The sequence below is a fragment of the Bos grunniens genome, chromosome 19 (assembly GCF_055505025.1).
Source record: "Bos grunniens cultivar Pamir isolate PY7600 chromosome 19, Bosgru_T2T1.0, whole genome shotgun sequence".
Classification (NCBI taxonomy): Eukaryota; Metazoa; Chordata; class Mammalia; order Artiodactyla; family Bovidae; genus Bos; species Bos grunniens.
The window spans coordinates 38847341-38873186 of record NC_141183.1 but is presented as its reverse complement, the minus strand read 5'-3'; the positions used below and the strand labels follow the sequence as shown (position 1 = coordinate 38873186).

General features: G+C 55.0%; 2 protein-coding genes across 9 annotated transcripts in view; both read right to left on the bottom strand.

Annotated features, from left to right (window-relative positions):
* CAMKK1 (calcium/calmodulin dependent protein kinase kinase 1) overlaps nucleotides 1–1685 on the bottom strand; it is a 29895-nt gene extending 28210 nt beyond the window's left edge. For both annotated transcript variants that reach the window (XR_015148057.1, XM_086359586.1), the window contains exon 1: nucleotides 1528–1685. The gene's annotated coding sequence lies outside the window, so the exon portion shown is untranslated. The remainder of the gene's footprint in view (nucleotides 1–1527) is intronic.
* A 4321-nt stretch (nucleotides 1686–6006) lies between these two features.
* On the bottom strand, nucleotides 6007–25650 carry P2RX1 (purinergic receptor P2X 1). Of its 7 annotated transcripts, none has more exons than XM_086359604.1 (13): nucleotides 25443–25650; nucleotides 24314–24714; nucleotides 13386–13533; nucleotides 13044–13115; nucleotides 12492–12576; nucleotides 12168–12264; nucleotides 11775–11855; nucleotides 11379–11520; nucleotides 8843–8970; nucleotides 8317–8407; nucleotides 7845–7910; nucleotides 7438–7539; nucleotides 6007–7326 (listed from the first exon to the last, which is right to left on the bottom strand). In XM_086359604.1, exons 2-13 carry the CDS (start codon nucleotides 24448–24450, stop codon nucleotides 7261–7263), a joined length of 1215 nt encoding a protein of 404 aa, XP_086215730.1. In that variant the 5' UTR covers nucleotides 24451–24714; nucleotides 25443–25650; the 3' UTR covers nucleotides 6007–7260. The 7 variants fall into 7 exon arrangements, with proteins under 7 accessions (XP_086215730.1, XP_086215736.1, XP_086215731.1 ...); XM_086359610.1 differs by having other exon boundaries at nucleotides 11775–11804; XM_086359605.1 differs by having other exon boundaries at nucleotides 12492–12561.
* Nucleotides 25651–25846: the final 196 nt, after the last annotated feature.

Sequence of the window (25846 nt, the reverse complement as noted above, 5' to 3'; positions counted from 1 at the left end):
GTACCACAAAGAGTCCATGAGCCGAAGATCCTTCAAGGAAAGATCCCACATGACTCAAACAAAGATTCCATGTGTCAGAACTAAGACCCAATGCGTCCAGATAAGACGGTGATCATGCTATCTGAGGAACAGCAAGAAGGCCGATGTCCTTGGACTGTGGTGTCCATGTGTGAGAGGTACCTGATGGCAAGCAGAGCTCCACCTTGATGAGAAGGCACAGTCATTCACTGTGCCTGGTCTCAGGGATGGCTTCCTGGAGGAGGTGGCATTTAAGCTCCTGATCGCTGAGTAAGAGTTTCAGAGGAGGCGATGGAAGGTCACACTGTGCATGACAGACAGCCACTTCCTGGCTGGGACGCAGGGCTTGGCCTCGGGGGTCTTTTTGGACAGAGACCAGGAAATCTCAAAAGCCAAAGGAAGGGTCTGAGTAGGGGAGTGACTGCGTTGGATGAGATTTAAAAAAAAAGAACCCTCTGTCCTCTGTGGGGACTAGGGCTAACAGGCCAAGGAAGAGGCAGGGGTCCCCAGAGTCTGTGGGCCTAGGATACAGTCTGGCACTCGGTGGGTGCTCCATCTGTATGCTCTAGAGGGAAAAATGAGGGATGTGGGGGCGACCAGTGCATCCTCAAGGACACAAGCTGTTTGCTCCTGCAGACTCCCCACCCCCGTGGCGGATATAAACCCCATGTGTGCCCACCCAGACATAGTCCTGTGACCTGGGACATAACCTTCTCTACACACTCCTGTACCCCGAAGACACACATACACACACCACTCCCGGAGCAGGCGCACGCCCATGTCCGCGTGACCCGCCCTCACACACCACTCCATCCAGTAAATGCACCCCCCTCACACACACAGGCACACTCCTATGCCCACGTGACACACGCACACCCGCCTCCAAACACCACACACAGGTCCTCGAGCACGTGTGCACCCTCCGAGCTACCAGTTCTGCGCCTGTCAGGCCGCAGCCACCGCAGCCTCCACCTCCGCCGCCCCCCTCCGCCCCCGCCCCAGCCAGGAGGACTGCGCAGCGCAGCCGAAGCCACAAGAGCGTTGCATCTGTCCCATTCATCCTCCAGCCCCAGCTCCTGCAGGAAGACTCGGGGGAGGGCCGTGTGGGCGGAGCGCTCCGCGCAGATCCACACGTGGGTGCCCCAGTCTGGGCCCACTCCTCATAGGCACGGCCTCCCACCAAGAGCAGGGGAGGGGGTAGTGCGCTGGGTATGGACGCGGTCCCGCAGATCAGAGCTAGGCATGGGACGCAGACGGCGGAGCGTCCTCGGAGATGCGGTCCCGGGTCCCGGGTGCCGGCGCAGACAGATGCAGGCTCCGGCAGGAGGCACCCCAAAGACTGGGCCCCGCAGACCGAAGGGGGAGGATCCCCGCATGGACTAGGTCTGGGCTGTCTTCGCAACCTCCCAGACCATCCCTCTCCCCTACAGGCTCCGGGCAGACGATCAGGCGTTCGTCCCCTCACGCTCCCCCGCCCTTGACCCCCCACCCCCCCAAGCCGACCCCTACCTCAGCGTCCAACGACAGTCTCCGCGGCCCTGCGGGTTGCCAGGCTCGCTCCCGCGGCGCGCACCCCGCCCCGCCCGCCTTCCCAGGGCCGAGATCACCGAGCTCAGACCCGCGGCGCCGCGGCTCCAGGCTGCGCTCGCTCCTCCGCCAGCTGCCGCGCCCGGCGCGCGCTCATTGGTGGAGCTGCGCGGCCCCCCTCCGGAGTTGCCCAATCAGAGCCCAGGACTCTCGCCCGGCTCCCAGAGGGGAGGGGCCGCGGCGGGCGGTGGCTCCAGAGAGGCACCTCCCCCTGCGGCGAGACCGGCCTCGTCACGCCCCCATCGCTACCTGGGGTCCCCCGAAATCCTTCCAGGCCGCGGCCTGCGCCCCTTAGCGGGGCCTGGAGGGTACGGGTGCTTCCCTACGCTTTGTCCCCCAGCCATCTCGGCCTGGCAGGGGCAAGAGCGCACCCCCGCCCTCGGGGGCGGGTATGAGGCGCAGTGTGTATTAGGGGAGGGGCGAAGCGAGATCAGCCACTGGATGGGGCCCAGGCCTAGGGCCAGGGAGAAAGGCCTTGAATGGTAGACTCAGGAGTTTAGCCTTCTGCTGCTGTGGGGTGTAGGGGGAAAGGGAAGCGGTTCTAACATAATGCTGGGGTCAGAATCGGGTTGTCACTTGGGGAAGGGACCTATGAGCAGGCAACAGGAATAGCCTAGCTGGGGCGGGAGGTCTTGAGCTTGGAGGTAGCCCACCTCTTCCCTGGCAAGTTCATCAGTTATTGGTTCAGTTACATTCTGCACTTGTATACCCTCTGGCACCTCACTCCACCACTTGTCCAAGATGGAGCCCCATATCACACCTGCAAACCTAGCCTCTTGCGTCCCTGTCTCAATCTGGAGCCAGAAACCTGGGAGTCTGGATAGCCAACCCCTTTCCTGTTCCAACCAGTAGATCACCAAGCCCTGCCCAACTTCCTTCTTAAATATTCCTGGAATCCAGCCACTTATTTCTACTTCTCTGTCCCTCTCTTATCTCAGATCACTGTCTTCCTGCACCTGAATTGCTACAGCCGCCTCCTCCTGGGACTCCCAGCCCCAAGCAACCTCGTCGCCCTCCCCCACCACCCTCACCCACTTAGCTTTTCTCTACCTGGTGTCCAGAACAATATTTCAGAAACACAAGTCCAACTGGTCAGCTCCTGCTTAGGAGTCTCCCATGGCTCAGCAGTACCCTGGGAATAGATCTAATCAGGCTCTCCATGACATCAGTCCTAACCACCAGCTCTACTCCTTTCAGGGCTTGATTCAATGCTTCTTCTACCAGAAACCCTTCCCCATGACCTCACTGCACAGCACGGGTTAACAACCTTCCTTAGGGACTTCCTTGGAAGTTTATGGCATCTGTTTACTTGCCTGTTCCCCTCTCTGAACTGTGAGCTCCTTGACGGCGGGACTGTGCCTGATTCATCCAGCACACAGCTTGACACATTGCATGAAAGATGTTTGTTGAGTGAATAATTAATTTTATATGGCAATCGGGGGATCGGATGTGTGGGGTTGGAGTTCAGGGAAGAGAGCTGGGCCAGTGAGGCGTTTTGAGGAGTTATCAGGAAGGACCCATAGTAGAGCCATGGGAAAGGGTGAGATAACTCAGAGCAAATACACAGGGGCTGCGGACAGACAGTTTTAGGGGAGAAAAAATCTCTGTAGTAGTATAGTGTTAGACGCTCAGTCATGTCCGACTCTTTGTGACCCTATGGACTGTAGCCCACCAGGTTTCTCTGTCCATGGAATTCTCCAGGCAAGATTACTGGAGTGGGTTGCCATTTCCTCCTCCAGGGGATCTTCCCAACCCAGAGATTGAACCCAGGTCTCCTGCACTGCAGGCAGATTCTTTACCATTTGAGCCACCAGGGAAGCCCCCAAATCTCTGTAGTAGGCAGAATCAGTTCTGACTTACATAACAGAAATTCCACGTAAAAGCCTCAGGGTAAACAGTCCTGAGTTGGTATTGTAAGCAGATAAAGTAAGGAGGCCCCGAGAAAAAGAACCAAATGTAGCATTTTGGTATAAGAGAAGTCATTTGTTCCCTAAGCCGCTTTTGTGATCCAAGCCTGGCCACAATGCTTGTCTTTGAACAGGTCTCAATAATGAATGAACAGGTCCCAGTAATTAATGATTTTAAAGGAACAAAAGAATGCAGAATCAAACAACTGTTGTCAGGCAAAGAAGTAGCAGCAGCAAAGATGATATATCAGTGGTAAAGACCCCGCAGTTCTGTTTCAATGGTAAAGATTAGCCTGAAGCACTTTCTTGAGTTGTTTTGCAGAATTGAAACCCCCTTCAACCACTAGATCAACCGAAACCTAAGGGATGACCCTGAGCTTTTCTGACCCTCCTGTCAACCTTTGCCCCAGTTCTATGATACGTAAACTCCCCAAGCCTCTTCATGAATAATAAGCATGTGCCTTAAGCTTGAAACTTCCCCAGTTTTGCTGTTCTAAGAGACACTGTTACAGAGAAAGATCCCCAGTGTTCTCCTTACTTGCTACAAGTAATAAATCCTTCCTTCTCCCACTCTTTGGCTTGGTTGTGTGTTTTCACTGGACACCCACTACAAGATGAACCTAGTTTGGGGGCAACAGTTTTGCTCCAGCTCTGCTCCACAAAGACCTCCCAGATGTGACTCTTTCCACTCACTGCTCCAGCAACCTCTGGATTTGACTCTTGTCCTCATGATTCAAGGTGATGGCTAGAGTTCCAACCATCACATATGAATTCCAGGCAGTGAGATGGAGACAAAGATAAAGAACCGGGCAAAAGATCTACCAGCTTTCTTTTAATGAAAGTTCCCAGAAGGTGTCACATGACACTTCTACAAACATCCAATTAGCTATAACTTAGTCACATGACCAGAGCCAGTTGCAAGAGGTGGCTGAGAAATGCAGCTTCTAGGCAGCCTCATACCCAACCAAGAACCAAAGGCTGTATCACTGTAGAGACTACATATCTGGGGACAGCTTGCTGACTCCACCATTGGCAGAGAGGATAGATGGAGGGACAGAGCACTGCTGTGTACCAGGCTCCATGCTAGGTACTTTATATATCTTAGCCCAACCTGAGTAGAGGCTATTATTATCCCTGACTCACAGAGGCAGCTTGGTGAGTTAAGCAACTTGCCCAGGTACATATAGTGGCAGAACTGCAATTCAAAACTATCTTTTCCCTGTATACTAGGCTGGCTAGGAAAATCAGGGGAGGGTGGGACCTAGGAGTTGCTGAAAGGAAATCTTTCAACAAAGCAGGGCTTGGCCAACAGTGTCAGAGACTGACAGGCCAAGCAGGATATGGGCTGAAGTGTCTGCTTGAATGTGGCAACAAGGGCACTGCTGGTAACCTTGGCAAGGGCATCTAGAAAGGTGGTAGGGGCTGGAGGCCAATTGTAGAGGGGGGGATGCAGAGGGAATACGTGTAGACTGGTCTTTCCGGAATGGTGTTGGCAGTGAAGGGAGGGCAGGCCGAGTAGCAGGGAAACAGAAGGGCAAGAAGGTAGCAGGGTGGAGAAGCAGGGTGAGAAGGAGGTGGAAGAGGGGAGCAAACGCAGGAGTGGGAGAGGAGAGACAGCCTCTGGTGGGAGGTCTCCAGGCTGGGTGAGGTTTGGAAATCAAGAAGGAATCCTCTGCTTGCTCAGGAGGGAAGGAAACAGGAGGTGCAAAACCGGGTAGCTCCAGAGAAGGAAGAAGAGGGAAAGTTCCTGTTTTGTAAAATCCGAGACACAGCTCTTGGCTAGGGAAGAGGGCAGAAGGCCAAGGGCCTGGGGGCAAGGGGTGGGGCTAGCCTATGCCATCCAATATGGTAGCCAGTAGCCACATGTGGCGATTTAAATTAACACAAATGCAATTAAACATCCAGTTCCTTGGTTGCGTGAGCCACATTTTAAATACTTAATGGCCACACGTGAATACTACATTGGGCAGCACAGATAGAGAACGTTCTGTCACTGGTGTCGGACAATGCTGCTCTAGACAGAGCATGGTGATGGGGGTGCCCAGAGACCCCATGTGGCCGGGGGGTCATGCCCACAGCAGGGTCCCTGGAGACCCCTCCCACACTGTCTCCATTCAAGACCTGCCTCTCCTCTTTGGGACTCCAGCACAACTCTCTCCTAGGACAGCCAGCCCCTTCCCCAGCCCAGCTTTCATGAGGCCATGCCTGGGGTCTCTAATTGTCCCAGTGCTAGGCCTTTCAAAACCAGGGGAGGGGCATGTGGAAGACTGGGAAGAGCGCCGATGTTCAGGCGCTGTGCCAGGACAGTGGCCCATGGATAAAGGTGAACCAATCCCCAGTACTGCCTCTGCGGGGCTCAGGGCTTAAGGGTCAGCTCACCACCTCCATGGAGAGATCCAGGAGGACCTCAACGGTCACTCAGCTCAGCCCTGAGTTTCACAGCTGGGATGCTGAGTTTCAGAGAAGGCGGGAAAGAAAAGGCAGAAGGCAGAGGTCTTCACCATTCCTTTTATTATCCTCTACCCCTTGATTTCTCAGACCTTGTGTTAATAGAGCTGGGCAGGCCTCAGGAGCCGGGGCTGGGTCACAGGCAGAGAGCCCAGGATTTGGCTGAGGTTCCCACCCTGACCAGAGGTAGCTGAGTAAGGATCCATCACTAAGAAGGGCCGTCCTGGCCTCACACACTTCAAGATAACACATCCCCATGGAGGCGACAAGGCGTGGACCATGAGTCTGTGCCTGGGGGTGTAGGTGTGTTCAGATGGTTGTGTTTGCAGGGCCCAAGCTGTTCAAACACACAGTGTGGATGGGAGGAGGTTGTGCATGTGGGTGAGTGCACGTGTGTATGTGTGCATGAGACACTGTGTGGCTTGTGAGCACATTACACACCTGCTCAAGGCCTGCACCTGCCGGGTGATGCTGGCTGCAATGAAGTCTGATACCCCATCAGGAGCAGTTCTAAAATTTAGGTCCTGAAGGGTTATGCTATCTTTGGAGACCATGTGACCAGCCCTGGCCATTCTGGTTTGGGAGATCTGGGGTGTGCCCGGGTCCGGCACTGTTTCTGCATTTCTTTGTTTGTTTTTGGCCTGGCAGCTTGTGGGATCCTAGCTCCCTAACCAGGGAATCGTGCCCTGGCCATTGGCGGTAAAAATCCTAACCACGGGAACACCAGGGAATTCCCAAGTGCCAGCACTGTTGACAAACATCCCAGGGAGATCTGGGGCCAGTAGGGAACAGGATTCAAGGTTAGCCATCCAACAGAACTCTCTGCGATACTGCAAACATCTCTTGTGGTTCAGTAGGGCAACTGCTAGCCACATGTGTCTTTACCAGTTGTAATGTGGCTAGTTGGAGGATCTGAAGTTTTAATTTTATTCAATCCTAATTAATTTAAATTTAAAAGATCACCAGCAGCTAGTGGCTGCCATTAGGGAGAGCAGAGGTCTGGAGACACGAGGGAGCAGGATGGATGGATGAGGGCCCAGAGGGACAGGCACAAAGCTTGGGGCCAGGAGTGGCTGAGGCTGGGGAAGGCTTCCTTGGGAGGGTTGCGGAGTCGGAGCTGGAGCCCAGAATTGTGAGCTTCCGGCAACTTGGTGTCTGCCTGGCTGAGAGGGTGGGAGAGCTCCTGGGGAGATCCTTCCACCCTGGTGGAGGGACCCCTCTGCGCTGGCTGGGACGCCACCAGCTCCCCAGGGAGCAGGGCTCCCCTCCTGCTGCATCCAGTAGGAGCCGGGGATGGAGGTCAGGATGTCTTCATGTTCTCCTGCAGAACCAGGGTGGAGCCGGTGGCCGCAGGGTCATGCTGTCCCTGTGTGAGCATCAGGAGGGTGGTGGGTCAGCCCCCCGGAAGCAGATGGGTCCCCGGCACAGACATGCAGGCCTGAAGCCTCTGAGGGGCCAAGTGGGGGAGTTCTCTTACCGCCCCTGGGCCCATGTCTTCCGCGTACTTGAACTTCTTCTGCTTGTAATAGTGCCTCTTGGGCAGGATGTGGAGCAGAAGGAGGTCACAGAGAACCGTGGCCTGAGGGGAGTGGGTGGAGGACAGAGCACAGGGTTCTGGGGACAGGACCTTGAACACCCCACCTCCATCCCTGCTGACCTCGGGGCCCAGGCTGAGTGCTGTCTGGACTCAGGTCCCCTCCCACCTCTGTCCTGCCCCAGCTCTGGGCCTCGGTTTCCTCAGACAGGCTGTGGGTCTAGAGAGGTGGGGTGGGCTCAGAAAGAGTGAACAATTTCGGTCAGGTTTTGGGGTGGGAGACTTGTTGCTGAGGTGTGGGAGGACAGGGACTGACCCCAACACAATGACTGCATGGCCTCAGCACTTACCACTCCGAAGATGCCAATCCCAGAGCCAATGGTGGTCATTGTGGGAATGATGTCAAACTTCCCAGCCTGGTGGCAGGGCCCAGGGGAAAGAAGGGTTAATGGTCAGAAAGGTCTGGTGGACAAGGCCTTCCTCAGAAGCCCTAAGATCAGGCTGGGGGCCGGGGGACTTCCCCACCCTCCAGTGTTTCCTGGCCCCATAGCCCACTGCCCAAGGTTCTGGCTTTGCACGGGGTCGCAGCCACTGGTCAGGAGCCCTGGGTTTTGACCTTGGCTCTGCCACCCTGGACATGGGGAGATAGAGGGGCAATGTATTCATAGGCTGGAAAGCCCTGCCTGCAACAGCACGTTATCAGATATGGAAGTGCTGAATGAGGCCCATCCAATTTCCCATTGCCTAAAACCATAGACACCCCAGAGACACCAGCAGGAACCAAGAATGTGTCTCAGGCTGCCCTTCACACCAGACACTCACCTTGCCGTCCACCAGGATGTCAAAGCGAATCCCAAACACCTTGAAGAGGTGCCGGTAGTTGGTCCCATTCTCCACAAAGTGCCTGGCAAATCTTGGGGAAGGGGAGAGGTTGCAAGAATGATGGAGAAACGTCTTGGTTCGAGAGTTCCCAGACCATCAGGGACACAGGAGCCCTTAGAGGTCCATGAGGAAGCCCCATGCCCCCAATATTATATAGAAGGGGAATCGTTGGCAGGAATCCAAGCCTCATTTCACGAATGCTGTATTCAACCATCACCCTAACTCCTGACGTTGGCAATTTCCCCAGCCAGTCCTGGCCAGGTGGGCCTCAAGGGAATGGAGAGCCGGGGTGGGGCTCAGGCCTCTAAGCTTGTGCTCCCTGCTTGGCCAACCCCAGGAGGATGGGAGTTTCCCAGGCTCCTCTGCTCCCCTCCTGGGGACACCTGCTTGATCTCAAGGGATGATGGGAGTAGAAAAACCCGCAGGGCCCCAAGGAAAGATGCGCTGGTGGGGGCCCGGCAGGCACCTGAAGTTGAAGCCTTGAGACAGTTTTTTCTCCTCGTACAGCCCGTGGAACTCGTAGACGGGTTTGCAGTGCCGCACGTGCCAGTCCAGGTCACAGTGCCAGTCGATGGTGATGCCCACCACCCCGCCCTGCCAGGGACATAGGAGCTCAAGATCCAGGGTGTAGGATCAGGAACTCCTGCCTGATAACTGTTGCCAGCAGTCTCTTGAAGAGGGAATGTTTTTGTTTAGCTGTTTGTTTGAGAAGAGACCCTGAGAAGCTGCTTGAGGGTTGAGGTCCTGTCACCCTCTCTGGCCCCAGCTCCCACCCATCACCCTCCAGTTTCTAGAATACACCAAATTCTTCCCACCTCAGGGCCTTTGCACATGCAGTCACCCCCTCCCCCACCTCCCATTCCTACAAGGCTGCCTCTTTCTCATCCTTTGGTCACTTCTCCTGAGAGTCCTCCCCTAACCACCACCCTCAGTCTCAAATGTGCCCCTGTGAGTCCTTCTAAAGTGTTTTCTTCTAAAACATGTTTTACTTTATAGCCATATATTTATTTTCTGTGGTTATTCACCCATGACCATAAACTCCACAAGGGTGGGACTGTCTCATTTGCACCAATTCCTGAGTCCTAGCATGGGAGGCAAGGAAATCGCTGTTGAATTAAACAGTGAGTCTGTAGGGACTTCCCTGGTGGCTAAGACCCTGTGCTCCCAATGCAGGGGGCCCAGGTTCGATCCCTGATCAGGGAACATGCCAAAACTCAGAGTTCGCATGTTGCAACTAAAGAAACTGCTCACCGCAAGGAAGATTGAAGATCCCGTGTGACACAGTATGACCCGGCATAGTCAGATAAATAAATAACACATACTTTTAAAAGTAAGTCTGTAAAGACATGGGCTGGGAAGAAAGAACCTGAGACCGTGAAGCTCCTCTGGGCGAGGCAAGAACCAGGGACAGGTCAGGGTGGGCTGAGCAAGAGGAGAGTTGTGTCAGGTCAGAGCAGGCGTGGAGCTAGGCAGGTAAGTGGGAGGCTAGATGCTTGCAGACAATGGTGATGGGTGAGAAGTTCCCAGTGTGGGTGGCAGGGAGATTTTTAGGAAAAGGGAAAACTGTAACATTCAGCTTTCTGGTCCTGTGTGTTGCTACAGAGTAAACCCCCTCCGGGGGTTGGCAAACTGAGGATTGAGGGCCAAATGTGGTTTACCTATTGTCTGTGGTTGCCTTTGCCCTGGGTTGTTGGAACGGAAACCATGTGACCTGTGGCTCATGTTTATTCTCTGGCCCCTTAAAGAAAGTTTGTTGACCCCCATACTAGTTAAAGGTATAGTGAATGAGGGCTTGCCAGGTGGCTCAGTGGTAAAGAATCTGTCTGCCAAGCAGGAGACGTGGGTTCGATCCCTGGGTCGGGAAGATCCCCTGGAGAAAGAAATGGCAACCCACTCCAGTATTCTTGCCTGGCGGGCTACAGTCCATGGAGTTGCAGAAGAGTCAGACAAGACTGAGCGACCAAACAACCACAAGGGGTGAGCGAGTTGTTTTGGCGGGTGATGTCACAGAAAGGGACTGATTTCCATCTCTGAGTCCTGCAGGAGCCTGATGATACGAATCACGGGGGAACGTGTACCTTGGATGCCTCGGGCCAGGCAGTGCTGAAGTGCCATCCTGTGTGTGAACTCACTTGACCTCAGGACAACCCCGCAAGACTTGTACTTTTATTTCTCCCACTTCACAGGAGTACAAGCTCAGAAACACTGAAGGTAGGGAGTTTGTCTGAGGTCATGTGGCTTGTTCAGGCCAGAGCCAGGATCTGAACCCAGTCAGGCTGGTCTGTGCTCCTTATAAGGTTCCCCTCCTCTTGTAACCCCACGCGACTGCACATCTGAGAATTCCTCCAGAATCCCCAGTAACCCCAGGCAGGCACAGGACTTGTCAAGGGCATGGGCCATGGGGTTTAAGTTGCTTTTATCTAATATTTAAAAGGCAGGACTTCCCTGGTAGTTCAGTGGTTAAGAATCCACCTGCCAATGCAGGGGGACATGGGTTTGATCCCCAGTCTGGGAAGATCCCACTTGCTGTGGGACAACTACGCCTGTGTGCTGCAACTTCTGAAGCCTTTATGCCCTAGAGCCCGTGCTCCCCAACAAGAGAAGCCACCACAGCGAGAAGCCTGCTCACTGCAACTACAGTGTAGCCACCACCCGCTGCAACTAGAGTAGCCTAAGCTCGCATGCAGCAACGAAGACTCAACGCATCCAAAAATTAATAAACGAAAAAGAAAAACAGCAGGCCCTCAGAAGATATCCAGGTCGTATCTGCCTATGGCCATTCATTCTGGGCACCTCCTCGGTGCCAGGTCCATGCCAGGGCCTGCCAAGGACACAGGCCTGCATCTCAGGGGCCCCAATATTAAGGGACAGGTCTGTATATATGGTCAACCAGAACCAGGGACTTGGGGGGATGGGGTGGTTAATTGGGCCTGTTAACCCAGGTCAAAAAATAAGGCCCAGTGATCTGGGGTCCAGGCCTCCCCAAGCACCCGGCATTATACCTTCTCGGCCAAGGTGCTGAAATTCTGGCCTGACTCCTGTACCACGTAGCCGAGCTTGAAGACTGGACACAGAGGGTGCAGGGTCTTGTGAAAGAGGCAGGTCTTCATGTAGCGGGCATCCACCTCCTCCACCAGGTTGCGCCTGCGCGGGCAAGAAGGCAGCAGCATGCCAGCTGGAAGGGTACCCACCCTGGCCGGGGAGCTCGGGAGCCCCTCCCTCCCAGGCCCCAGAGACGCTCCTCCCACAGCCCTTGGAGCTGAAGGCAGCCGCCCCACTTGCGGGGGCCCGGCCGAGCTTCTGCCCCAGAAGGAAGTCAGCGCGAGTGCAGGGTGACAGAGGGGACAAGTGGTGGCCTCCAAGGGCCTCCTGTGTCTCTGCCTGCTTTTCCCACGAACCTGGTGACCTTGAAGCGTGGAAAGCTGATGCTGTTCTTGATGAAGAGAGTGAAGTTCTCGGCCTCTCGGAGAAGGGCGGGGCTGGAGGAGACTACACTCACTCACCAGCCCCTCCCCAGGAATCCCTCTCGGGCCCACGGGAGCTGGGCTGGGGGGCTGGGACTGTGAGAACCCATGGGATCTTCCTGGGTCATCGGAGGGGTGGGTGTGCTGTAATGTGGACTCCTAGGCCCCTTGATCAGGGGCTGAGGCATCTTTGGCCTGGGCGGCACAGATGGGGTGTGGGTGGGGTTGGAAGAAGTGGGGACAGACCTTCCCAGAGCACAGATCCGGACGCCCCTCTATCTGGGCTGGGGACCCTGCTCCCCGCTCCCGGGAAGGACAGGGCGTTACCACGGGATGTTGTCGTCCACCTCCACGGGGCACCAGCCGAAGATCTCGCAGGTCTGCACCGTGTCGTTGAAGGCCACACACTTGCCCGTGCGGATGCCTGCAGCGAGGGTGGAACCCCTGGGTGCCCACCCCAAGCTGGGACGGCAGAGGAGAGTCCCCAGGCCCCACTCCTGGGAGCCCCCAGTGATGGGGCACCCAAGAGCAGGAGCCTGAAGACAGACCTTCTGGGATGGGGGAGGCCAAGGTCAGGGTGGCAGGAGGGGAGGGGGCAGGAAGGACTTCCTGGTGGAGGAAGCCTGGAGCTGCAGAGGGGAACGGCCTTACCTTGGGCCTTTCTCTCTGCCTTTCCCGGGGTGCAGCCGCTATTATTTGTGCACGTGCCCCCTTCCGGGTTCTGGGGAGGAGAGAGCTGCTGGCCATAGGCCCCCTGGGTTGGGTCCTGAGTAGATACACAGACATCCCACCCGCCCCCCACCCCCGGGGCCCTAGGGATGGTGTGGGGCAGGATCTGAGATCCCTACAGGGTGACCCTTGCTCACATCCTCCTTTCCCCAGTCCCCGCACCGCCTGGACCTCTCTGGGCTTGTGCCCAGCTGTCCCAGGGCCGATGTCAGCTGGCAGGGATTCGGGGGGATGGTGTTAGGGACTGGGCAGGCACCGAGGCTCAGCATCCCGCTTGACACACAGCTGGGAGGGAAGCCTCAGCTCTGCCAACGGTGGGCTATCACTCTGTGTGAATCTATGCCTGAAATTCCACCATTACAGCCCCGCAGGGAGGCTTAATCAGGCTTTCCCTCCAATACTCCGGGGGACCTCCTCTTCCACATTACTTTTTCCTGAAGGTTCAAAAAACAGGGAATGGGTAACAGTCCTCACCTCTGCACAGTGACCTTGAGCCTGCCGGGGGGTGGCGATAAAATTGGTCATGACTACGAAGGAACTGTCCCCCTGGAAGTGAGAGGCAGGGGGAGGGCAAGACAGGGTTCTGAGCTGGAAGAGCCCGGAGAACACCAGCATGGTCCCAGCCAGCCCCCAGAACCCACAGGACCCCCAGCAGCCTCGACACTCATGACATCAGAGTGGGCTGATGGTACGGGGCTGCATCTGTCCCTCGTTCGCAGGGAAACTGAGGCCCACAGGGAGGCGGGACAGAGCCTAACCCAGCTCTGAGCCTGCACGCCCTGTGGGTGGGAGGCGCCCCCCGCACAGTCAGCTCACCTGCGCTGGGAAGACGTAGTCGGCCACATCCCAGACCTGGGGGCCCAGGCTTGGGAGCTGTGTCACAGCCAGACCTTTGAGTTTAACAGACACACTGCTGATGAGGCTGCCCGAGGTCTGGTAGCCCTTCTCGTAGACAAACACCCACCTGGAGGGGGATGAGGAGGGCAGAGGAGCCAGAGCTGGGCAGGGCCACTCCAGGATGGCACAAGGCTGTGGGCCACTGCCACTTCCTCCCTCCCCCAGGGAGGGGAAGTCCTTTCCCTTCCCGTCCCCAAGTGCATCTTTGAGGCCACTCTACTCCTAAGGCTTCTTGTGGGGCTGGAGGCAGGAAATCTTCACCTGCCTCCCTGTGCTGGAGCTCCATCCTTTTCACTAGGAAAATGCTAATTCCTACGGAGAAGAGCCCCTGCAGGTCTCTTTCAGCTTCTTTTCCAAGAGTAGGGTTTGTTGGAGGCCAAGCTTCTTAGGGGCTCACATGGTAAAGAATCTGCCTGCAGTGCAGGAGATCTGGGTTTGATCCCTGGGTCAGGAAGATCCCCTGGAAAAGGAAATGGCAACCCACTCCAGTATTCTTGCCTGGAGAATCCCCATGGACAGAGGAGCCTGGCGGGCCATAGTCCATGGAGTCACAAAGAGTCGGACACGACTGAGCGACTAACACTTTCACTTTTCAAGCTTCTTGGACCCCAGTCTTCATCCCTATCTCCTTCCTTCCTGAGTCCCTCCCACTGAGAAATAGCAGAGCATGATGATGGCTGAGAGCCTGACCTTTGGTGTCCAAGTCCGGGCTTGCATCTCACAGGCTCTATGATTTGGGGAAGCTATTCAATTCCTCTGTTTCAGTTTCCTTGTAAAACGTAAACAACAAGAGTACCAACAGTACTTGTGCTGTGAGTCAATGCCTGGAAAAGCACTTAGAATGGAAACTGACATGGGGTAAGCACTGTACAGACAGACGTTGCTGCTGTTGCTAAGTCACTTCAGTCATGTCCGACCCTGTGCGACCCCATAGACGGCAGCCCACCAGGCTCCCCATCCCTGGGATTCTCCAGGCAAGAACACTGGAGTGGGTTGCCATTTCCTTCTCCAATTCATGAAAGTGAAAAGTGAAAGTGAAGTCGCTCAATCGTGCCCGACTCTTAGCGACCCCATGGACTGCAGCCTACCAGGCTCCTCCGTCCATGGGATTTTCCAGGCAAGAGCACTGGAGTGGGGTGTCATTGCCTTCTCCAGACAGACATTAGCTGCTATTATCTCAGCCATGCTGGGAGCTCCTGGGGAGGGGGACTGACTGGAAGAGAAGCCAGAGGGGGCAAGTGGCCCTTTGAGGGACTTATAGCATCTGGCCCCAGGTGAGGCCTTGGTGGGAGTGGCTCAGGTTGGAGGCCTCCCAGCCTTCCTGGGAAATTCTGGCCTTCCCCTCCCAGCATCAAGAAGCCCGGCTCTTGGGACTTCCCTGGTGGTCCAACGGCTAAGACTCCACGCTCCCAATGCTAGGTGCCCAGGGAACTAGATCCCACCAGCCGCAACTAAGAGTTCTCATGCTGCAACTAAAGATCCTGCATGCTGCAACGAACACCCAACTCAGCCACATACATGAATATTTTCAAAAAAGAACCCCTGTTACTTTAGGTTCTTCATTTTTAATCTGGGAGGTTTCGTGGGGCCAACCTCCTTCCTAGCCCCATGGTGGGGGCACATGACCACCGCTTGCTAAGCAATGTCCCATTGCCCTTGCAATGGCAATGGGTCTAAGCATGGGCACAGAATCCCGAGGAGTTTCAGCAATGAGGCCAGAATTTTTCTGGGAATTACTGAGAAAGAGACATCATCTCGGCTGGGTGGCTAAGCCAGGTGGTTACAAGACCAAAACTATGGTGAGTCATCTGTTATCTCACGGAGAGAGCAAGTCTGAGAAGGAAACCAGCTTAAGAGAAAGCCAGGCCAGGAGATGGGGAGGACTGGACTGCTGACAGTGCTATTTGAGCACCTGGATCCTGCCATACCTGAAGCATGTTGAAAAATCTACTTCTGGACTTTCCAGTTACATGAGCTCATAAATTCTTTTCCTTTATTTAAGCCAGTTTGGGTTTGGTTTCCACTGCTTACAAATGAGAGTTCTGGAGAATACTCCTCTCCAGGGTGTGGTCCCCTTCCTTCAGGAAAGAATCTTGGCGATTCACTGTAACAGTGTGTGTGTGTGTGTGTGTGTGTGTGTGATCCATGGTACCCATCAGAGTGTGTAGTTGTGTATCTCCAGGGCAAATCTGTGAGCACACCTGTGGCTGCGACTGAGTGTCGGGAGGTGTGTTTCTGCCTCTGTCACTGTTCATACTACCTTTAACCCACCTGTCCAAAGCAGAGCTCAAAATCCCTCTTCTGTCCCCCAGAACTCAGGCCCCAAGACAGGATTCTCCTGGCCTCTTATTCTCAGAGCCACTGCTGGCTCTCTGGGGGTGTCTCCCTGCTCCAGGCCCCAGGAAGGCAGCCCACCATGTCCTCCTCTCCACTCCTAGGGTCCACTCCTCTCCTTTAAGCCCCTTCCCTGCCATCCCCCTCCCGGACCACAGCCTGGTGCTGGCCCCCAGAAACTTAAGCATGGTCACACCTCCCAAACTTAAGCATGGTCACTGCTGCCCCCTGCAGGTCTCGGATGGCAACAGGTGAGGCCCAACGGAGCCTCCTAATGCTTCCTGAGCCTGCCTCTCTGTCTCCAGCCCCACCAGGGAAGGTGGGCCGTCTGAAGTCGCTGTTGTCAGGGAAGATAGGGAGCTGCCCCATATTCTGAACTCGCTGCGGGAGAGGTCACAGGCCCGCCTCTTGGCAGCTCTCATTCCTGACATCTTAGCCTTATTTCTTTCTTTGCCCAAAATCAACTCCTCATGTAGAGATGGAAAAAGAGAGGCCAAAGGGAGTGTAAAATCAGTCCTGAATATTCACTGGAAGGACTGAGGCTGAAACTCCAATACTTTGGCCACCTGATGCGAAGAACCGGCTCATTGGAAAAAACCCTGATACTGGGAAAGATTGAAGGTGGGAGGAGAAGGGGACGACAGAGGATGAGATGGTTGGATGGCATCACCGACTTGATGGACATGAGTTTGAGCAAGCTCTGGGAGATGGACAGGGAAGCCTGGCATGCTGTAGTCCGTGGGGTTGCAAAGAGTTGGACACGATTGAGCAACTGAACTGAAGGGAGTGTCCCTTCTGTGTCTGAGACAGACCCCAGGCTCGAAGTCCCCAGCCCAAGATTCTGCCCCCTTTTCCGCAGAGCAGCCTGGCATCAACATGTCTACTGGGAGCCACACGGAGGCTGTGCCCTGGAGCCAATGTCACTATTCCCTGCTGTGTCTACCCCCAGGGGCTGTCAGTCCCGGGAGGCCCAAATCTGGCCTCAGTGACCTTAGTTCTGATAATAACAGAATGACCATGGGGCCATTTGGCCCGCCCCCCAAAGCCATGCTCACCTGGACTGGGTCTCGTAGTCACCACCCCAGGAAGGCCACCGAGGGGGCCTGATGCCAAAGACACCAGCATCTTCAGAAGCCCCTCCTCTTCCAGAAATTCTCTTTCCCATTCTTTCCTCCTCACCCTCCACAACACCCTGACCTGGTCTCTCTTCTTTAACAGCCCCTTGTGGGAGAGATCACATGGTGGAATGGCTGGGAGAGCGGCCTCTGGAGCCGCGGAGGTCAAGGTTCAAGTACCAGCAGCGCCACTCACCAGCTGTGTGGCTTCAGGCTAAAGACTAAACCTCTTGAGCCCTAGATTTCTCAGTTAAAAAGGAAGTGAAGGCACCTGCCTCAAAGATGCTGCTGATTCAACAAACGCAGCCACTCACTGAGCCTGGGCCTCAAGAAGAGAAAGCGTCCAGGTGATTGGAGGATGCCCCCGTAAGTTCTCTTTAAGGAAATCAGCACAGTGCTTGGCATGCAGTTAGCCCATAAAAAAACAATCCAATTTATTTACGGTTTCTGGTCCTCCTTCACTAATTCCTCCTTAAATGTCAATCTGGCCCGTCCCCTGGCTTCTATTCTCGGCCCAGGCGGAACCCTATGTGCACTGCTGCAGGCACACTTTGTCCCTGATTTCTGCACTCTCCTCCGAGATTCAATCCCACACATTCATTTAGTCATTCAACAAGTATCTATTTATCAGGCCCTGTTATGTGCCAAGGACCGCTCTAGGCGTGAAAAATACAGAAAAGAACCAAATAAACCCCAATTCTGCTCTCAAAGAGGTTCTCCAAATGTTGAGGCTCCAGCTGTGAATGTTTGGTGACACACATTCCTTCCGCTTGCCCTGGGCCCACCCTGCCTCCAAACATCGCACAGTTGCCCCCACCTTAACTCAACCCTTTGGAAAACAGTCTGTAAGGCACTTCCCTGGTGGACCAGTGGTTAAGCATCTGCCTTGCAATGCAGGGCACACAGGTTCGATCCCTGGTCTGGGACTAAGATCTCACATACCGCAGAGCAGCTAAGCCCGTGTGCCGCAACAGCTGAGTCCAGGCACCACAACCAGAGAGTCTACAAGGAAGATCTCGTGTGTGGCAACCAACACCTGAGGCAGCCCCATAAATAAATAGATAAATATTAAAAAAGAAGTTAAACATGAAATTACCATTGACTCAGCAACTCCACTCCTAGTGAGAGAGTCAATTCCTAGGCAGGTTGATAAGAAGTCCGGGGTCCCTGAGAAGGAGAGAGGGGTCTGGGGTTCTTCAAGAGGAGATAGGGATCTGGAATTCTCAAGGAGGAGGAAAGGACAAACATCTTTTTTTTCTCTATATTCCTTAGTCTTAGTCACATAAATCATTTTTTTCCTTTAAGCCTGTAACTGATGATTACACAACAAACAACTCAGTTTAAACTCTGTACTAAAGATTGTATAACAACAGTGTATCCTGCTTGAGGATAGTTTCTCCTTCCTGAAAACCTTCTGGCTAATCCTGTTATCTTAAAATGTAAAATATGGGAGTGGGTCTAGTAAGATCTCTACAACCTTGAGACATTCTTTTGATTTATTGTAATAACTAATTTAAAACGTATATAACTCCCTTGCTTAGAATAGCGAGCGGGACACTCTCCGTCCCCCTTCTGATGCCTATGTCAGAAGCTCTCTCTGTCCGTTTTCATACTTTAATAAAACTCTGCTACACAAAAGCTCTTCAGTGAGTAAGCCTGGTCCCTGGTCCCAAAGCTAAATCTTCTTCGGAGATCAAGAACCTGACACCATTCACCATAAGCTACTACCAGGAACTGAATACCCAAGAAAACAGAAAACATATCCTCATAGAAACTCATACACAAATGTTCACAGCATTATTCACAAGCAAAAAGTGGGAACAACTCAGATGTCCAGCAAAGTGTGGAATTTCCATACAGTGGCGTATTATCCAGCCCTGAAAAGGACTGAAGAACTGACATGTTATAACCAACATGGATGAATCTGCAAACATGATGCTAAGTAAAAGAAGCCAGACGCAAAAAGGCCACATGTTGTATGATCTTATCTACATGAAATATCCAGAATAGGCAAAGTAAGGGGTAAGGAGGTGACATGGGGAATGATTGTTAACGGTGTGAAGTTCATTTTTAGTTTAGTTCAGTCGCTCAGTCGTGTCCGACTCTTTGTGACCCCATGAACCGCAGCACGCCAGGCCTCCCTGTCCTTCACCAACTCCCGGAGTCCACCCGAACCCATGTCCATCGAGTTGGTGATGCCATCCAACCATCTATCCTCTGTTGTCCCCTTCTCCTCCTGCCCTCAATCTTTCCCAGCAGCAGGGTCTTTTCAAATGAGTCAGCTCTTTGCATCAGGTGGCCAAAGTATTGGAGTTTCAGTTTCAACACCAGTCCTTCCAATGAAGTTCATTTTGGGGTAGTGCAAATATTCTGGAATTAGATAGTGGTGATGGTGGCTCAGTGGTAAAGAATCTGCCTGCCAATACAGGAGACGCAGGAGACATGAATTCGATCCCTGAGTTGGGAAGATCCTCTGGAGGAGGGCATGGCAAACGCACTCCAGTATTCTCGCCTGGAAAATTCCATGGACAGAGGAGCCTGGCGGGCTATAGTCCATGGAGTCGCAAAGAGTTGGACACGATTGAGCACAATGGTTACACAACTTTGTGGTTATACTAAAAACCACCAACTTGCATATTTTGAAAGGATGAATGTTATGACATGGGAAATCCATCTCAAAACAAAAGTTCAACTGGGCCAAACTGAACGCCTCAACTCCCCACAGAACTTACTTTTCTGGTGCCTTCATCCTGCAGAAAAGCACAGTACCTACCCCAGCCCCCAGGCTCACAGCCTGGACATGGCGATGCTCACGCCCCACCCCCAGCCCCCTGCCCTGCCCTGCCTCATGCTTATTCTTTATATCCCTCCATCCTTCCTGTCTCCCCTTGGCTTTCACCAAAAGACCCAGAGAACTTTTTGTAGGGGGAGGGGCTGAGACACAAGAGGAGCTGGATCAGACTCCAGGGCAGCTCTGACATGGGACAGGGGGAACAGGTCATGCAGTTGGTGATACAGGGTGTAACCTTGGTCCACGCACTATCAAGCAGGCAGAGCATCCTTGGGGAGGGCCCAGACCAGACTCCAAGCTCAGGAAGGATTGTGTTCAGAGCGGCAGCCCACACTGGAGGCTCAGGGGTTAATCAACATGCAGACAAGTCAAGCTGATGATTTATGTCTTTAAATGTTTTGAATGAGTCACCAGCCTCTAAAAACGAAGAAATGTTCCTTTCATCCATAAATTCCAGTTTCCTACCGCTCCTGAGAAGCCAGGAACTCTGGCCATGCCGGTCACACATCGTTCAGTGCTGCAATGATGGGCAGAAGAGGCTGAGGGGTGGCCACCCCCAGCACGGGGCCCGCGAGATGATGACCTGTCTTCCTTGCTACTGCTTCTTCCTTGGCCTCACCTTCTCCTGTCATCACTGCTGCTTCTCAGATGTCCTGCCTCTGACGGCCCCACTCTACCCCAGCACCTGCCTGTCCTGGGCCTTCCCCTGTTAGACACCCGCCCCGCCCCCCCTCCCCCCTCCCCATGGCCCTCCACCACATACATGTTCCTTAGCTCAGAGTTGAGAGGTCTGAGCCAGTGGCCCTGCTTGCTCCTCCCTCCCCTCTCCCTTGGCTCCTTTCATGCTCCCCCAGCCTAATCCTAGCGACTCTTTTGCTGTTCCCTTCTTGACCCAGGACCTTTGTTCATACTCTGCTTTCCGGCAGAAGCGCCTGGAGTGAGGTGGGTACTCAACCAGGCTCCACCAATCAGGATACTCCCTTTCCTTGGCCACAATGATTGATTGGTTCTGAGATGAGCACATGACCCAATCCCAGCCAATAAGAGTTGGACCTGGGACTTTACTGGAACTCTGGAGGAGGAGATCAGAGTTGTGCCCCACGGCTGCTAGTGGCCTTTTTTCCACTCTGTGGATAGAGTCGACTTGAGAATGAGACCTCCATGGAGGAAACCAGAGCCGAGAAGAGGAGAGCCTGGCTTTGCTTTTTTGGAGAACCCAATGAGACCAACCTGAATTCCTCACCATCCCATAGAATGTGCTGCTTCTGCACCTTCATCGTGGAGGATCCAGCCAGGCCTGAAGCCTGCACTGATTTTTCAGTTACACAAACCAATCAATACCCCTAACTCTTCATTTTGGTTAGGTTTCTGCCAATGGAAACCAAGAAGTTCCAGCTAATCCATCCCCAGCTTCTCTCTCTCTCTCTCTCCTTGTCCACCCTGTACCCCACCTCTATCCCAGGGAACCTGACACAGCCCTAGATACAGAGAAGATGCTGTATAAGTGTCCTCAGATACCTCTCTCCCAGCGATAACTTGTATCTCTCCTTACTCTGATAAGGATCAGAGGCATGTGGCTTCAAGTGCTCCATATAGGGGCACACAGAAGGCCCACAGGAAAGCCAAGAGCAAGATTGCCTGGACTACAGCCTCCTGGCCTTTGCTCAAGCCTGGTTCTATCACTGTGTCACCTCTTCCAGGAAGCCTTCCCAGACTCCCCTTCCCACATGACATTCACAAATCCCCTTGAGACCCACCTGTGTGTGCAGCCAGACCTCTCTCCTCCCCTGACCAGAGCAGGCCAGACAGGGACATGTCCCAGCATACCCCATGTATGGACCTGCACGGTCAAGAATGACAGCCCACTGCCTACACATCTCCAGTACGGAGAGCTCATCACCTCCCAGGAGACAGCTCTCACTGTAAATTAACTGTCTGAATTTTAAAATATTATTCCTTTATTTATTTTTGTCTGCACTAGGTCTTCGTTGCTGCGTGCAGGCTTTCTCTAGTTGCAGTCAGCGGGGGCTACTCTCTAGTTGCGGTGCTGAGCTTCTCATTGCCGTGGCTTCTCTCGTTGTGAAGCATAGCTTCTAGGGTGCACAGACTTCAGTAGTGGCAGCTCACAGGCTCTAGAGTGCAGGCTCAGTAATTGCGGCACATGAGCGGAAGGTGCCCCGAGGCATCTTCCCAGACTAGGGACTGAACCGGTGTCCCCTGCACTGGCGGGCGAATTCTTAACCAGAGAAGTCCTAACCGTCTCACTATGCTCAATCGCTCAGTCATGTCTGACTCTGCGACCCCATGGACTGCAGCCCACCAGGCTCCTCTGTCCATGGAATTCTCCAGGCAAGGATACTGGGGTGGGTTGTCATTTTCTCCTCCAGGGGATCTTCCCAACACAGGGATTGAACCCGGGTCTCCTGCATTACAGGCAGGTTCTTTACTGTCTGACCACCAGGGGAGCCTTGGGAGGTGGGAGTAATTAAAGAGAGGCCATCCCTCCTCAGGAAAGAGCAAATTATTCAGCCTTCAGGCAATGTCTTTAGAGGGTCTCCCAACCCCCTGCTCCGTGAAACAGTTGAGAAACCGAGACCTCAGGTTGTGAGACCAAGTGCAGCCAGGGTTTGGTCAATGGCAGTGGGTGCCTGGCTGAGCCGTCTGTGCAGTGATGGGAAGTGGCCAGATGAGGGCGCCAGAGACAGCAGGAGTCGCAGCTCCAGCCGGAGTTTGAGGGTCAGGTTAGCGGGTGTTTCAAAGAGACCCTGCCTTCCTCCCTCTGCTTTGTGACTTGGGCAGGTCAGTGCCCTTCTCTGAGCATATTTCCTTTCCAGGATATCAAGGCCGACTTTGGAGTCACACAGCTGGATTCAGATCCTGATCCTGCGTCTTTGTAGCTGTGAAAACCTGGCTAAGTTAGTGAGTCTTGGCAACCCTAAGGAGTCCACGTCCATTTGGAAGCTGAGTGCACTGACTGGGGGGCGAGGGAGAGAGGTCCTCGTCCCTGGAGGCGTGTGTTCAGCACCGGGTGGCGCCCTGGGGCATATGCTGCAGCTGGGGGTGGGGTGGGAGGACTGTCCCCTTTCCCTCTGACAGTCTGTGACCAACACACAAAAGGAGGCATGGCACTGCTCCCAGTGCTGACCCGGAAGCAGAAACAGGGAACCACAGGGGGCCACAGTGAGGACAACATTCTCCCGGCCTCTTGGGGCAAGGGGTCGACTGGGCCCGGCTGGGCAACCCCTCCCTTCCCAGGAGGGTCAGGAGTGTGGCTAATGGTGAACCCATTAGAGGGGTTCACCCTCAAGAGGTAGGAGAGAAGGAGGCCGGGGACCAGGAGGCCCCGGTTCAAACTGGGACTGGAGGCTGACTCGCTGCGTGACCTGGAAACTCCACTGCTCCCCTCTGGGTCCGTTTCCCTCACAAGCTCAGTGACACTGCAGATATCAAATTGGTTTGTGGACAGAAGGCCGAAGCCAAAAGGTCTCGGAGGGCTGGTCTGTAGCCGTGCTCCACCTGCTCGGTTCTGAGGCTTTGGGGGCCAGATGGAGCCGAGGGGAGGCTGTTTCGGATGATGAAGGCCCTGGGGGAACCAGGACTATGTGGTCTCCATTTGGCTCCCGGTCAGCCCGCCCTGGTTTGGTCTCACAGCAAAAATGGGAATGTGGAGACCAGAGGGCAAGGTTATTGGTGCCCCAGACCCCCCAGCAGGGGCTGAACCCCCTTCAGTGGCCCTGGGGCCTCCGGGAGCCCTCTGTGGGGTCACTGTAAGTGCACCTGCCCCCTGCCCTGCTCACCGCCCCCCTGGGCACTCAGTCCCAGAGACACACCCCGCAGCCACACCCGATAAGCAGGTGCCCAGACACAGGAAGGCACATACAGACCATGCAGAGCTCTGGGTATGGCACACACACATCCACACACCACGCGTGTGATCACACAAGCACCTGCTAAGACAGCCAGGAAGATGGCCTTGTGTGGACCCCAGAATAGCAGCCCATACGTGAGTCCCACCTACTTCTGCCCCTGCAGCCCGGGGTGGGTGGGATAGGTCCCATGATGCCCAGAAAGGGGCTGTCATCCCTGGGGCCAGAACCGACCTCCGACCTTCGTGTGACATGGCGCCTTTAAGGCACCAAGTGTTCTGAATCTCCAGGTGTCTCCGCTCAGAGTCTCGAGCAACCCAGGATGCTTCTAGTTCAGGCGGGCAGATGGGAGCAGGGTCTATCCCACGCTGGCTTGTAAGGTGAGGCACTGCCTCCATCCCTCAGCAGTGCATTGGGAGGTCAGAGGTGGAAGGGCTCTGTGGGAAGCCACTCGAGGGAACCGTTAGCCATGGGTCAGTTCCTCAGAGCCCAATGGCTTAACCTCTTGTCCCCATATGACTGGAGGCAGGGCTGCCCCTCATCCCTGTGTCCCCATCTCAGCAGCGGGTTAGCAGGTTCCCATTCCTTCTGAAGGGCACCAGAATGGTTTGTCAGGAGGGATGACAGCCATGAGAGAAAGAGGGGCTCTCTGGGGTCATGGGAGGCATCGCAGAGCCTGGAGGACAAGCCCTGGCTGGGGGCTGGTGACGGGGGGCAGCGGGGAGGGGGGTCCACACTCACCCAACGACGTAGACCAGGACCACGAGCTGGATCAGGCGGAAGACAATGCCCACCTTCTTGTTGCGCACAAGCACCATCCGGGGGGTGTCGTACTCAAAGAAGAAGGAAGCCAGCTCATCCTGGATCCACTGCGCCATGGTGGCCAGGCTAGGGGCTGAGAACCGAGCCCGTTGCAAAGCCCTGGCTCCCCAGGGGTGAGCCAGGCGTCAGTGCTCACAGCGTTTACGGAGGCAAAGCTTCTGGGGGTTCCCCACCCCTCACAAAGAGCAGGGCGGGACAGGTGGATCCAGAGGTCAGGAGTCAGAGGTCAGTTGGCAGCACTTGAGTTGAGTGGGAGCGTCCTTGGGTGGTCAGAGCTGCTCTTGGCCCCTGGCAGGCGATGGACTGTGGGGCAGCCGTGCCTGTGGACAAATAAATTCCCAAAGATAGATGGGGGCGGGGCTGGAGGGGGGCCACCCAGGCCCAGCCCCATTGCCCCTCCTGACTCGGCCTGGGCGGCCCTGCTGGGCCTCCGGAAACAGAAGTTCTTGGCAGGAAACCATGGGCCACACGTCACAAGGCAAAGATAAAGCCATCAGCCCCCCACAAACCTGGTAGAAGAGAGCTGGGGGCTCAGGCCAGGGCCTGGGTGGAGTGGCCTCTGGCTGAAGCCCTCCCCAGACCAGGGACTCATCCCGTATCCAAACGTCCTCCCCGCCCTCCCTCGGCCCCCAGGTGGAGCACGCAGGCCCTGGGGCTCTGCAGCCAGGAGGGCAGAGAGGGAAGAGGGCTGCTTCCTGTCCAGCTCCCTGACACTTGCTGAGCCCGAGGCAAGACCCCCACCCCAACCTCCCAGACCCCCTTCTATCCATCCGTCCCTCTGGATCTGAGCCTGGCCTGTGCCCAGTCAACTTCAGCGCTGGGCTGGCATCTCTGACCCCCCACCGCTCCTGTCCTGGATTCACCTCCACTACCCTGAAACCAGCATTTCTGGGTACCTGGGTGCAGGTGCCCAGACAGGATAAGGGCCACATCTATTACACGTCAGGGTCGGGCTCCCCGAGCCCAGCTCAGAAAGCCTGACGTGAGACTGTCTCAGTGCCCAGTCCCAGCTCTGCTGCCTGCTGAAGGGCCTGGTACCTTGCCTCACCTCTTCTTCCTCCTCTGTGAAACCGGGTGACAATGAGCTTTCTTCATAAGTCGAAGTCCCGGGGATGGGTCCTGCAACACTGAGGCAGCTCTTGAGCTTGGGGTACAGCTCCTCTGCAGTCCCTGCACTCACTCCCAGGCTCTGAACGCAGGGGTCCCCGGGGGCTGGGCTGGGTGGGGGCAAATCCTGCATGAGCCCTCAGAACACCAGAGCTGGAAGCTTCCCCACAGCTCCGCCTCATTCTGCAGGTGAGGAAACCGGAGCTCAGAGAGAAGTGGATTGCCTAAGCTCACCCTGCAGGGTACAGAAAGCCCCCGCTTGAAGCAGGAAGGTCTCCCTGGCCCTCCCTCAGCCCAGGCAGGGTGTCCTCGGGGTTCCCTCAGCCCCGCCCCCTACTCTGTCCA